General features: G+C 46.6%; 1 protein-coding gene and 1 long non-coding RNA gene across 5 annotated transcripts; one reads left to right on the top strand and one right to left on the bottom strand.

Moving 5' to 3' along the window:
* Window positions 1-120: 120 nt before the first annotated feature.
* NPHP1 (nephrocystin 1) lies at window positions 121-12,165 on the top strand. Of its 4 annotated transcripts, none has more exons than XM_041474172.1 (20): window positions 121-207; window positions 751-815; window positions 1,526-1,586; window positions 1,982-2,118; window positions 2,455-2,650; window positions 2,833-2,934; window positions 3,396-3,487; window positions 3,608-3,647; window positions 3,929-4,013; window positions 4,577-4,671; window positions 4,930-5,058; window positions 5,864-5,938; window positions 6,204-6,314; window positions 7,226-7,308; window positions 8,177-8,253; window positions 8,532-8,628; window positions 8,736-8,848; window positions 10,117-10,190; window positions 10,295-10,339; window positions 11,740-12,165. In XM_041474172.1, exons 1-20 carry the CDS (start codon window positions 139-141, stop codon window positions 12,016-12,018), a joined length of 2,025 nt encoding a protein of 674 aa, XP_041330106.1. In that variant the 5' UTR covers window positions 121-138; the 3' UTR covers window positions 12,019-12,165. The 4 variants fall into 4 exon arrangements, with proteins under 4 accessions (XP_041330106.1, XP_041330104.1, XP_041330107.1 ...); XM_041474170.1 differs by having other exon boundaries at window positions 8,529-8,628; XM_041474171.1 differs by lacking the exon at window positions 121-207 and adding an exon at window positions 443-455 and having other exon boundaries at window positions 676-815; window positions 8,529-8,628.
* LOC121357136 lies at window positions 7,420-11,744 on the bottom strand. Its single transcript, XR_005955688.1, has 3 exons — window positions 11,158-11,744; window positions 9,179-9,317; window positions 7,420-7,595 (listed from the first exon to the last, which is right to left on the bottom strand). It is a non-coding gene; the product is annotated as an uncharacterized LOC121357136 (long non-coding RNA).
* Window positions 12,166-12,189: the final 24 nt, after the last annotated feature.

The following is a 12,189-nucleotide window of genomic DNA, read 5'->3' as shown; positions in this document are numbered from 1 at the left end:
GGTCAGCACGGCCGGGGCTCCCGGGGGTGCGAGGGAGCTTTCGGGGCTGCCGGGGCCGGCCGTGGGCGCGGAGCGCTGCCGGCCCCGCCCCGGGCCCGTCATCGGGCGGCGCCGGGGCTGTCCCGTTGCCCGGTGACCATGGCGGAGCGGCGGGCGCGGGGGCCGCTGCAGCGCGTGCAGCGCCGGAGCCGGGAGCTGCGGGAGCAGGTACCAGGGATGTACCGGGGATGTACCGGGGTTGTAGCGGGGTTGTAGCGGGGCCGGTCCCGGGGAGGTACCGGGGTTGTACCGGGGCCGGTCCCGGGGAGGTACCAAGGCTGTACCGGGGCTGTAGCGGGGTTGTACCGGGGCCGGTCCCGGGGAGGTACCAAGGCTGTACCGGGGCTGCAGCGGGGATGTTACCGGGGCCGGTGCCGGGGATGTCCCAGGGCCGGTGCCGGGGATGTACCGGGGATGTGCCAGGGCCGATCCCGGGGATGTGCCAGTGCCGGTGCCGGGAATGAACCGGGGATGTACCAGGGGTGTGCCAGAGCAGGTGCCGGGGATGTACCGGGGATGTGCCAGGGCCGGTCCCGGGGATGTACCTGCCAAGGCCGGTCCCGGGGATGTGCCAAGGCCGGTCCCGGGGATGTGCCGGTGGCGGTGCCGGGAATGTGCCGGGGCCGGTGCCGGGAGGTACTGGGGATGTGGCGGTGCCGGTGCCGTAGCGGTGTCCCGCCCCCGGCCCTGACCGCCCGCTCCCCGCTGCAGGTGGAGGCGCTGCGGGCGGAGAGCGCGGCCGCAGCCCCCGGGCAGCGGGAGCCCCTTCGGCTGAGGTGAGGGCGATCCCGGGCCCCATCCCGAACCCCATCCCTCCATCCCGGCGCTGCCCTCAGCCTCCCCTCTGCTACCCTCAGCAGTGTTCCTTCCCTCCATGCCTTTCCTCTCCGAATTGTTCAGCTTTCTCCCTGTTTCCTCCATGCCTTTTCTCTCCGTTCAGCTTTCTCCCTGCCCTTCCCTCTCCTGTTTTCCAGGCCGGCTCTTTCCCAGTCCTCTGGGGGTGAGGATGGTCTGGAGAAGGGAAGACTGAGGGGGGCTCTCACCAATCCATATAAATATCTCCAAGGCAGGTGCCAAGGGGATGGTGCCAGGCTCTTTCCGGCGTTCCCAGCAACAGGATGAGGAGCAATGGCCATAAATTAAAACACAAGATCCACTTCAACATGAGGGTGGCAGAGAATTGGAAGAGCTGCCCAGGGAGGGTGTGGAGTCTCCCTCTCCGGAGACATCCCAAACCCAGCTGGATGCATTCCTGTGTCACCTGCTCTGGGTGATCCTGCCTGAGCAGTGGGGTTGGACGGGATGAGCTCCAGAGATCCATTCCAGTCCTGGCTCTTCTGGGATTCTGTCAAATGCTGCTGTTTGGGCTTGGAATTCTCTGCCTGAAGGGACACACAGCACCTAAAATGACACCTTTCAGTCAGCAGGTGTGGTTTGGGTCAGAATTTTAAGAAAATACCATCTGCCTGTCTTGCTTTCAATGCAGATGTACACAGCTGAAGGAATTGGTGGAGGAGAATACAAACGCTCTCCATGCTTTGAAAAAAGTAAGTATGGAGATTCATTTGTGGTTTTCTCCAAAATTCACCATGGAAAGTGTTTAAAGAAAATCAGTGTTCTATTTTAGATGCCTCAGGACAAGAGCAGTGCCCAGCACTGCACAATCCCTGCTTGCCATCTCTCCAATTTATATTTTTTTATATACTTTTATATAATTTAAAACTGATGCTTTATTTTGTCCAAGTCCCAGGTGAAAACTTAACAGAGAATTTCACCTTGGCAGAGTGAAAGGGTAAGAAAATTGTCACTAAAGAGGGAGTGACAGCAGCCCAGGAAGGGGAAAACTTTTAAGGCATGTCTGGAAAAGTTAATTTATAGAGGGACTTTGATTCTTTGACCAATTTATTTGGAACTTGGATTTTTTTGTTGGGTTCTCTGTCAGGCTGATGAGCCTGCGCCAGTGGGGAATTACAGCCAGAGGAAGGAAGAGGAAGAAAAGCTGTTGCTAAGACTCTCCCAGCAGCTGCAGAAACTCCTTCTTGTCTTGGATCAGGATAATGTGACAAAGAATTACCCAGGGTGAGTAGCTTAAACATACAAATGCAACTGTTTTTTTAAAGGATGGCTGGAATGGACCTTGAAAAACCATTATCTCACCCTCTTAATTAGCTGAAAAATAACAGAAGGATAAAAACAGAAGTGCTCGGGGGAGAAGTCATTTATGACTTGGTGGGATTTTCTCAGGGTGATGGATAATGGCTGGAATATAAGGTTTGGAGGAGTTTCTTCAGGACAGAGAGCAAAACAGAGGAATGGGAATGCTGTATCTGAATAATGTCCTTGCAGAGGCTTGACAGCATTTCAGAAAGTTTGGTAGGAATGACACTAAAAAATAGTTTGATTTGTTTTGGGTAGGGGTGAGGAACACCAGAAAGGCCCTCATACAGAAGAGGGAAATGAAGAAGAGGAGGAGAGTGAAGATGAAGAAGGTGAGGAGGAAGACCCTGAAGAAGAAGAAGATGAGGAGAAGCTGTTGGATGATCCAAATGTTAGAGAATGTGTTGCTGTTGGGAACTTTGATGCCCAGCAGGAAGGGGATCTCACATTTGTGGTAAATATCTCTCTGTGAAGGGTTTTTACTGCAGGTCGCTCTGAGTTAAGCAGTAACTATAATGAAATCCTGTGCTTTTGGCATTCAGCTGTGGGATTTGGGGAGAAATTGGAGTTAGGTCCTTTTATCATTTAAATATTTGCTTGTTTTTTTTGTCTCTGTCTCTTCCTCCAATGCCAAAGAAAGGTGAAATCCTGCTCATACACGATAAGAAGGAGGATGGCTGGTGGGTAGCTGAAAATTCCAAGGGGGAGAGAGGCCTCGTTCCCAGGACTTACCTTGCGGTGGGTGTGCTCCAACCTCTGTCCTAATCTCACCTCTGCTCTTTTATATAGGTTAATGATCTATAATTAATGATCTGGTCACAATGCCGTGTGTTTTTTGGAAATAAAGCCAGTTATTTGGAAATAACTCCGTGTTTTTGTCCATGGGGCTGGAGATATCCATCAAAAGCAGCATTTCTGTGCCTTGTGAAGTTGTGGCAGAGAAGTTCCATGAATATCAAAGTCAGAATCTTTGTCACTTAAAGGTCAACTCTGAAAATTGATTTGGGCTTTTAATAATTTATCTGAAATGGGAGTCTATGTAAACAATTTTCTGCATCACAGAGAAAAAAATCTCCTTTTCTAAACTTACTTAATTTATTCTAAACTTATATTAATATGGGCTGTGGTTGGAGAAGGCATTTTTAACAACAGAACTGGGAAGAAATCAAGCCTTTTGCCATTTTAAATGTGAATTCCAGGTTCCTAAGGAAGAGGAAGAAAGCCAGGAGGAGTCAGAAGAACACACAGAAGTGGTGGATGAAACAGCAGATGGAACTGAAATTAAAAAAAGGTAAATGGAATGTCTCAGATATGGTTGTGAAGCTGCTGCTGTTTGGAAACAGAGCAATATTTAGTGGCTAAATTCTTGTTCACGTGAGGATTTGCTATAAATCCCTGTATTTTCTTCCAGAACAGATTCCCACTGGAATGCTGTCCGAGCCATTGCAGAGGTAGGTGCCCCTCTTACAGTGCAGCTTCACCTGCTATAATCTGCATTATTTTGTAGACAATCTGTGCCTTTTGCCAAACACTGGGTCTCATGTCAAAGAACATTGTTCTTAATTAACCTCTGTGTTTTGGGAGTTTTTGGTAGCAAGAAATGCCACAAAAATGCTTCAGAAGAGGTGACTGATATCTCAAATTTCTGGTTCTAAACAGAGCTGTAAATTAGGATGAAATTTGCTATTAAATAGCAGGAACAGTAACATCCTTTTTCCTTTTTCTTCACTAGAATGACACTGTGGAGGTGCTGACCACCACAGGGGCAGTTCCTGCAGGATTCCGCCCATCCATGCTTTTCCAGCTCTTGGAGGAAGGTAGGGATTTCACCTGGAAGGATTCTCAGGTCTCCGTAGTGGCTTTCTCACCCCGGTCACCAGCCTGTTGGTCCCCAATCCATACTGCTTAATTTTAATTAATTGTATAACTGGCTATATTTGACCTATCAAATAATGTATAAAAGATTTCTTTCCCCTTAAATTTTAATTTATTAGTGTGAAATCCTGGCAAATTTCCTCACAATTTCAAAGAGTTTCCTCTTTGGAAGTTCGTTCCTGTCGACTTTACAAGAAATTATGATTTTAAAAATTTTATTTAATCTTCCCTTTTTCTCAAAGGTCTTTTCTAGTCTCTTCACCAAATATATTAAGATATCCCATGTTTTGTTAGTCTTTCTGTTTAAAGCTGTTTAATCTCTTTTTAGAATTAAGTTATTGTGCTTTTGACATTAAATACTTCAGAACACTCTGGTCATGGCAGATAATTCCGTAGTTTTGTTTAGTCAAATATTCAACTGGACATGAATTTTGGGTGTTGTCCTTTTTGGCACAATGAAGATCATTTGAAAAACGAAGAGTTTTTAAATTTATTCTTGTTGTAGGTGAAGAGTTTCGAGCAAGTTCCTATTTGCAGCCCAAGCTTACTCCATCCCAGCTGGCTTTCAAAGACTTGGTGTGGAACTCTGAGAGAAACACTGTGAGTATTGCTGCTAAGGGGGGACACAAACTTTATTTGCCTTCTTTCCTTTTGGCTAGTGATGATGTCTTAATTTGCACCGTTGCTGGTACAAATATGTACAACACCCCTGGGGCAGAGCTAAAGGCTTGTGAAGAAATCCTGCTGCTGCCACTGCACTGGGGTGGTGGCTGGGAGAAAAACCTCGGTCCAGGAACACAAAATGAGACCACGTGCAGAGGGCCCTGTAGGTTTAATCCTCCTTCTGCTGTATTTCAGATCCATCCTAGACCCACCAGAGTGTCCCTGATTGTCACTTTATGCAGCTGCAAGATGATCCCTCTCCCTGGAAGCGGCGTGCGGGTCCTCAGCCGGCACGTCCGGCTCTGCCTCTTCGATGGCAGCCGGGTAAGGAGCGTGTCTGCTTCCCAAAAAAGGGCTGCAGGAGGTTTGGAGCTTCCAGCATCCTTCAGGTTCTGCTTCTTCTCTGTGTCACTCAGACACACACACCCCCTGCCTCCAAGCTGCTGAATTTGTGCTCAGATGAGCCTGGTTTGAGCCTGCTCACCCAGAAGAACAGAACTGAATGATGGAACAGGCCAGGCTGCATTGATGGGCATTGGGCATGGCCAGGCAGGCATACTCAGCCCTGCTTCCCACCCTTGGTACTCCACGAGGCACTTGGACCCCTCCCTTTTTCTGCCTTTGGTTTCTGCCCCTCTGCTTTCCGCTGGTGGTGAATCGGGTGCAGCCCCAAAATGCCCCAGGGCAGTGTGAGGTGAGGCAGGGAGCTGCTCCTGACTCAGGGTGACAGTCACACCCTGCCCCGGGGCTCTGGGCTGTGCTGGGCGGCCCTGGGAGGGGCTGGGGCGGGGGTTCCATTTCTCTGAGTCCCTAATTTCGGGTCCCCCGCCTGCCATTGTGCCTCCTGGCTCCTTTGTGTTCCTGGCAATGAGTGTTTCCTGGGCTGATCTGTCTCCTGGGATGGGCCTGGGAGCAGCTGGGTCAGGGTCAGATTCCTCCGCGTGCCCTTGATCCTCTGTTCCTTTGTGTGTGTGCAGAGCAGCTTTCTGTAAAAACATAACCCTGATTATCCAGCAGTTTTCTTCCAGCTGTCTTTGTTGTGTGCAGTGTTGAATCCATCTGGGATAACCCTGCATTTTCTGAAAGGGCTTTCCAGAAAAACTTGCCTTGGCTTTCTTCCCCACTTTAGGTGCTGAGTAACATTCACACAGTGAGAGCCACGTGGCTGCCTAAAAATCCTCAAACATGGACCTTTTCTCCAAGGGTAGGTGACACAGCCCCTGACTGTTCACAGCTTCTTCCTTCAGTGTCACTAAAGTGTTCCTTGGTGGCACAGCTGTGCTCCATGGAAAGACAATAAGGGGAGCAAAATTTTGACTGGAATTGGTTCTCTCCTCATTTTTATATGCAGTGGGATTGGGTCTGAGATCTTGTGTTGAGTGAGGGATGTGCTTGATGGCCTTTAAAAATCAAGATTTTTTGGCTTTTATAGGTACAATAATTTTTTTCCCTCCCTCTCTCTGTGTCAGGTGATGGGCATCTTACCCAGCTTGCTTGATGGTGACTGTTTTGTCAGGTCCAACTCCCTCTCTTCAGACATTGGGATCTTGTTTGAGCTTGGCATCACATACAAGTGCAATGTGAGTGTGGGGAGGTGCTGTGGAAATTGCTCCAAGGGCAGGTTTGTAAAGGGAACCAGCTGTTCCCAGTTAGAGAATATCCCTCATCAGAGAACAGGATTACCTGGAAGGAGCCTACAGGAAAGATGGAGAGAGACTTTTCACAAGCTCATGTAGTGATAGGACAAGGGGGAATGACTTCCCACTATCAGAGGGCAGGGATAGATGGGATATTGGAAAGGAATTCTTCCCTGTGAGGGTGGGGAGGCCCTGGCACAGGGTGCCCAGAGAAGCTGTGGCTGCCCCTGCATCCCTGGAAGTGTCCAAGGCCAGGCTGGATGGGGCTTGGAGCAACCAGGGACAGTGGAAGATGCCCCATGGCAGGGGGTGGAATGAGATGATCCTTAAGATCCCTTTCAACCCAAACCATTCTGGTATTCTCTGATGGGAGAATATCCTTAATTAGAGAGTAAAAATCCCTCTGACTCATGGGCATGAGTGTCCCTGTACCAACGCTGAAATAACTTGTGCCAAAGATCCCATGCCACGGGATCACAATGGACTGCTTCTCCCTTCACTCCTGCAGTTTTCCATCTCTGTGATTTATTTCAGACTAATGTCCTGTACAGTTGGAAAACTAAAGTTTTGACTGTTTCAGCAGCATGGACAGTGGTTTCCAGCTCCAGTTTACACAGATGGAGCCTGTCCATCTGGGATATGCTGCTGGAAAGCACAACAGGTAGTAAGACAATAGATGGTAAAGCCAGAAAAACGACCCTCAGAGAAGGCAGATTGTGGTTTTTGAACACACAAGGGTGAAAGAGGGAAAGGGAATAACTACTACAATTTTCATGTGGTTACTGTTATTAATTGTGGTTCAGTCACTCATTCTGGGTCAGCTGCTCAAATAATTTACACTTCTTTTTTTCTAGTCAACAAGTGAAAGAGGAGAGCTGAGCTGTGGCTGGGCCTTTCTGAAGCTTTTCACTTCCAGTGGGATTCCTGTTCCTTCCAAGTGAGTTTGTTGCCTTTTCCTGCTCTCCCTGTATTTACACACAGATGTATATATATCTGTTTTAGATTGAGAGTAAAGCTCATCTTTCACACTTACACACTGCTGGGGCAGGGGGCATCCAGACCAGTCCTTTGGGATTCTGGCTCTTCTTTGCTGCATTATCCCTTTCCCAGCTGAAAATTGGGAGACTGGTTCCCAAGACCTGGAGTCAGGTAGGAGTTGTTGTGAATCAATCTCTCCTGCTCTTGGAGTGTGAATTATGATTTATGATTAGTGGGTCCAGTCATCTGAAAGAATAATGAAGTGTGTATATTTTTATTTTATTAAATGTAGGAAAACTTTCTGTTTATTGACAGAAATAATTCATTGTAACTCAGACTTTCAAGGCTTGGTTTTTGCCAAATATTGGTAGACAAATATATATATATTGTGTATATGTATTCTGAATTTATCTGGGTTACAGCTCAAAAAAAAAAATACCCACAGGACACCTCTACTGTTCTAGAATTCTAAATATCTCCTAAGTCTCATTTTTTAAATATTGTTCTACTATTTCAATCAGTAAGCATGATATTACAGATTAAATTTCATGCTTGTTTCAGCAGTGACTTACTCTTGGCAGAACTGGGGTTACATTATTCTTTAGCAAATTTTAAATATGGAAGATTTTAATTGTTGAAGTGGTGATTCCTCAAAACCATTATATTGAAACAATTGCTAAATTCCATACAAGAAAAATATTTGAGCTGTGGAAAAGAGAGAATGTTGTTAATGGCTTTTAAAATAATTGACGTTCCAGTACAATTAAATTCCAAAAATAATTGAATTCCCAATATCATGTGGGTTTCAAATTTATCTTTATTGGCAGGATGCATGAGCTGGTCCTGAGTGGTGGAACTCCCTATGAGAGAGGCGTTGAGGTTGACCCATCAATATCAAGGAGAGGTGTGGTTTCTTTTCAATCTAATATAAACATAATCATGTGATTAATGCTGCATCTCCTTCACAACAGTCCCCACAGCCTGGTTTGGGTTTGTGTGTTCTATTTTTGCATGTATTTCATTATTTATCTGCTTTTGCCTTGGCTGTGGGCAGCTGGGTGCTACCAGGCTAACTAAACTCGAAAGAGTTCTCAACCCACTCAAGTGCCCATTTTTGTAATATAATTATTACTGTTGTTTCAAACTGACTGTTTGAATCTGGGCTGTCTATTTCTGCAGCAGGCTCTGGGGTTTTTCAGCAGTTTATGAGCCTCAGGAAGCAGCCTGTGCTTCTGGTGAAAGTGAAGTCCCCGAGCGTGCACTCAAAAGACATCCTGAAGTGAGTCCTTGTGCTTCCACAAAATGAAAAAGTATTCCAGATAGCCTAGGGAAATCTGCAGTGTGTGCAGTAAACACCTCAACTGCTGTCTCTTATTTTCCCAACAGTTTTCTCCCTGAAACATTAGTTGGGGGCATGTGCTACATCCATCTCCTGGTGTTTTATCGGCAGATCCTTGGAGATGCCCTCCTGAAGGACAGGATGAGCATGCAGAGCACAGGTGAGCACTGGAGGAAGATCAGGTTCATCCAGGGAATGACTCTTGCCAGGTCACTCTTTGGTAAGAGATGTTTTTGGCACTCAAGCTAAGTTATCCTCTTTATTTTTAGTTTTTAATTATTATTCACTTAATTATTATTTACTGACAGTAGGGAGAGACAGAAGTTGGAGAATTCTGGATTTAGAACTCAGTGTCTTGCCCTGATTAGTCAACAGAACTAATGATAGTTCATAGCCTTCTCCATTTTAAAACCAACTTGAAATAAGGAAAATTTACATTTCTTAACTGTACTATGTGTGAATTTCTATAGGTGAGAACTGCCACACTTACCTGATTTGGTCTGCATAATTTAGGACAGTAGACTGGGCTGACGACCTCTCCTGGAGTTAAATTGCATCCCTTTGGATTCAGACTTCATGGGAAGTCATTGCAAGGCTTTATCCCAGGAGTTGTTCTGGTAGCTGTGCAACTAAAGAAGATTTCTATTATTTCAAAATCCACCATCACTTTAGAAATAGACAACTGAAAATGTCTCTTCTCCTTCAAGAAGTCATCAGTCCTGGCTCTCTTCCCCGAAATGTTTGGGAGTTAGTAAATGCTTCATGTTTACCAAACTTCCCATCAGCTTCAAGGTGAAGGGACAAGTGTACATTCAATATTTTAAATCACAGGGTAAAGAAAACACTTCAGCCAAAATCCTGCTCTCTGTCACTTGGAATCTTATCCACAATCTCATTAATTACAATAATCACAGGAGCAGAGTGACTTCTCATGGAAGTGACCCAAAAAGCACCGGGACACCTGTGCAGTGGGATATGTGCTCCATTGGGAAAATTCACTGTGCACTTGTCCCTGCTTCTCCTAAAATGCCACACCAGGCTGAGGTAGAACCCAAGTGTGTTTATCCATAACATCCAAACTAAGCAGCACAATTGCAGCTGTGTATAAAAAAGACAGGTGCAGAAATGAGGGAAAACACCTCTGGCAGGTAAATCAGGAAGGGCTCGTGTTTGCTGGTGTTCCCAATAAACAGCACTGGGGTTTGTGTGTCTCCTCTCCTGGTTTAACTGTCTCTCAGCCACTGAGAATTGGCTGCAGTCAGAACAGGTTTCAGGGAGTTCTCCTACCTTGCTGCTCTGGAGAACTGTCACAGCTCGTTTTCCCTTTGGAATAATCTGACAGGAGGGGATGTGCTGAATACCTGGATGTGCCAATACTTTGAAAACTGATTCTTCCTTGGCCTTGAATGTGTTTGTTTTCTGTTTCAGACTTAATCTGTAATCCTGTTCTAGCAACTTTCCCTCAGCTCCTGGATCAGCCAGACCTGATGGATGCACTTCGGGTATGTTACCTTGTCAGGATTTCCAGGCAAAATTTGAGCTTTTTTTTTGTCCTGGGAGAAGACAAAGTTCTCCAGCCTTGCCCTGATTTTACATTTCATTTTAGAGTGCCTGGGCAGACAAAGAAAGAACATTGAAGAGAATTGAGAAGGTAACAAACTACAGGTTTTTCTTTCCATATATTCAGGGTAATTAATTCCACCTAGCTGCTCCCTGCCAGTGCAATTGCTGCATAGCTTTTCCTCTCACCATACATCTCTTTAGAAAATAGAGATATGTAAATGAAGTTCTTAACATTTCTCACCCAGATTTATAACAGTGAACCAGGAACAGGAGGAAAATGAAACTAACTTGTAACTTTTTATTTCAGTGTTGTTAGGGGGGAACCTGTTACATGTTGGAACCCAGAGTGGCTCCCTGTCAAGGTGTGCTTCCAACAGTCAGCACATCTTGGATACAAAAAGGGGCTGTGAATGCCCACAAAATCATCTTCCCTCATCCAAACTCTGAGCTTCAGTCCTCCCACAATCTGCCTGGGAAAAGGCCCCCTAAATTCCTGAGATCTCCCTACCCCAGAAAGTTGTAATCCATGTTTTGGCACATAGACAGCTAGAAAATTTACCTGGTTGTCCCTGGGCTCACCCAGACTTTGTCCTACATCCTGTCCCCTGGAAGAGAGCAGCTGCAGAGACCTGAATGAGAAAGCATTGGCTCTCAATGCTGGATTTCCTGGGAGCAGCAGTGGGATGTCTCATTCCCTGTGCCTGCTCCTGAATTGATGCACAAGCACGGCTCCCCGTTTACGCAAACTCGCGCTGAGTCAGAGCAGCTTTTTCAGGGCCATTCATCCAAAAGGAGAGCAGATCTGCTCACGGAACTGGCACCTCCCCGGGATCCCAGAACCATCCAGTTCTACCTGACAGGCATGTGCCCCTCCCACGGGAGGATTGCTGCCTGCTGAATGCTCACCCCTCGCGTGGTTCCGTGGCTGAGCTCTGAAACGCTCCCTGCCAGGCACAGCGCTCCTGCGGCTGGGACACTCTGGACTTGGATCTTTCCCATGTGTTTGATAATTGACCAGGCTGATCCTTTGTCTCTGGGTTTTCCAGACTGATCTTCACAGGGGAGCACGCAGGTCACACCATGCACCAAGGGTGGGACAGCAGTGCCCAGGGGCAGCGTCACCTCTGGCTCCACGGAGTGGGATCAGAGCCACGCTCCGCCTAGGACAGCAGGGAAATGAAAGGAGTTTGGGCTTCCAGGGCAGGGAGGATGTGGCAATGCTTTTAAGAAATATAAATACCCCACAGCAAAGGGCTCTCAGTGCTTGTAGTTTGTGGGAAGGCTGGCAGAGTTCAGGTTTGTGGATATGCTGGAGGCTTATCCGAGATAACGGATGTGTGTTGAGGAAGGTCAAATCTCTTCCCGTTGTTTTCCTGGGAACTGGGATTGAGTTTTTTTGGGTTTTTTTCCCGTGTACAGTACTTTGGAAAAGTGCTTGGCAACACCATGTGTTTGTACTGAGGTATTTTCAAACATTCTTCTCTGCAGAGAGATCAAGAATTCCTGAAGTCTGCGTTTGTCCTGGTGTACCATGACTCTGTGCTCCCTCTGCTCTGCTCCACGTTCCTCCCTGGCTACAGATGGGCTGAGGAAGAGGTGGAATTGTCTCGCTGGAAGGTGATCCATGACTTCCTGAAAAGGAGCCGGGAGAAGGATGGTGCCCTGGAGTACCTGCTGTCATCAGAAAACACCCACAGAGCCTTTGACATCTCAGAGCTGGCTTATGATTTCTTAGGAGAAGTGAGGGAAAACAACCCTGGAGAATGAACAATTCAGGCTGTCTAAGGATGTGGTAACAGTAAAATTAAATTAGTACCAAAGATATTGTGTAGGAGCTGAATTGTAATAGATCTTTTAGCACAATTAAGATTTTGAGAGAGATTAAAATTATTTTATTTGTTTATCTACTGGAAATTGTATTTTGAGGGTTTTTTTGCA

The sequence above is a fragment of the Pyrgilauda ruficollis genome, unplaced genomic scaffold (assembly GCF_017590135.1).
Source record: "Pyrgilauda ruficollis isolate IOZ18807 unplaced genomic scaffold, ASM1759013v1 scaffold31, whole genome shotgun sequence".
Classification (NCBI taxonomy): domain Eukaryota; kingdom Metazoa; phylum Chordata; class Aves; order Passeriformes; family Passeridae; genus Pyrgilauda; species Pyrgilauda ruficollis.
This window is presented reverse-complemented; position numbering and strand designations above follow the sequence as displayed.

What these genes read in the sequence shown, in the direction of transcription:
- NPHP1 (XM_041474170.1), top strand. Translation starts at nt 139, where the DNA reads ATGGCGGAGCGGCGGGCGCGGGGGCCGCTGCAGCGCGTGCAGCGCCGG. An exon ending in CGGGAGCCCCTTCGGCTGAG is followed by an intron (nt 816 to 1,525) that starts GTGAGGGCGATC and finishes CTTTCAATGCAG; the next exon opens with ATGTACACAGCTGAAGGAAT. An exon ending in ACCTGATGGATGCACTTCGG is followed by an intron (nt 10,191 to 10,294) that starts GTATGTTACCTT and finishes ATTTCATTTTAG; the next exon opens with AGTGCCTGGGCAGACAAAGA.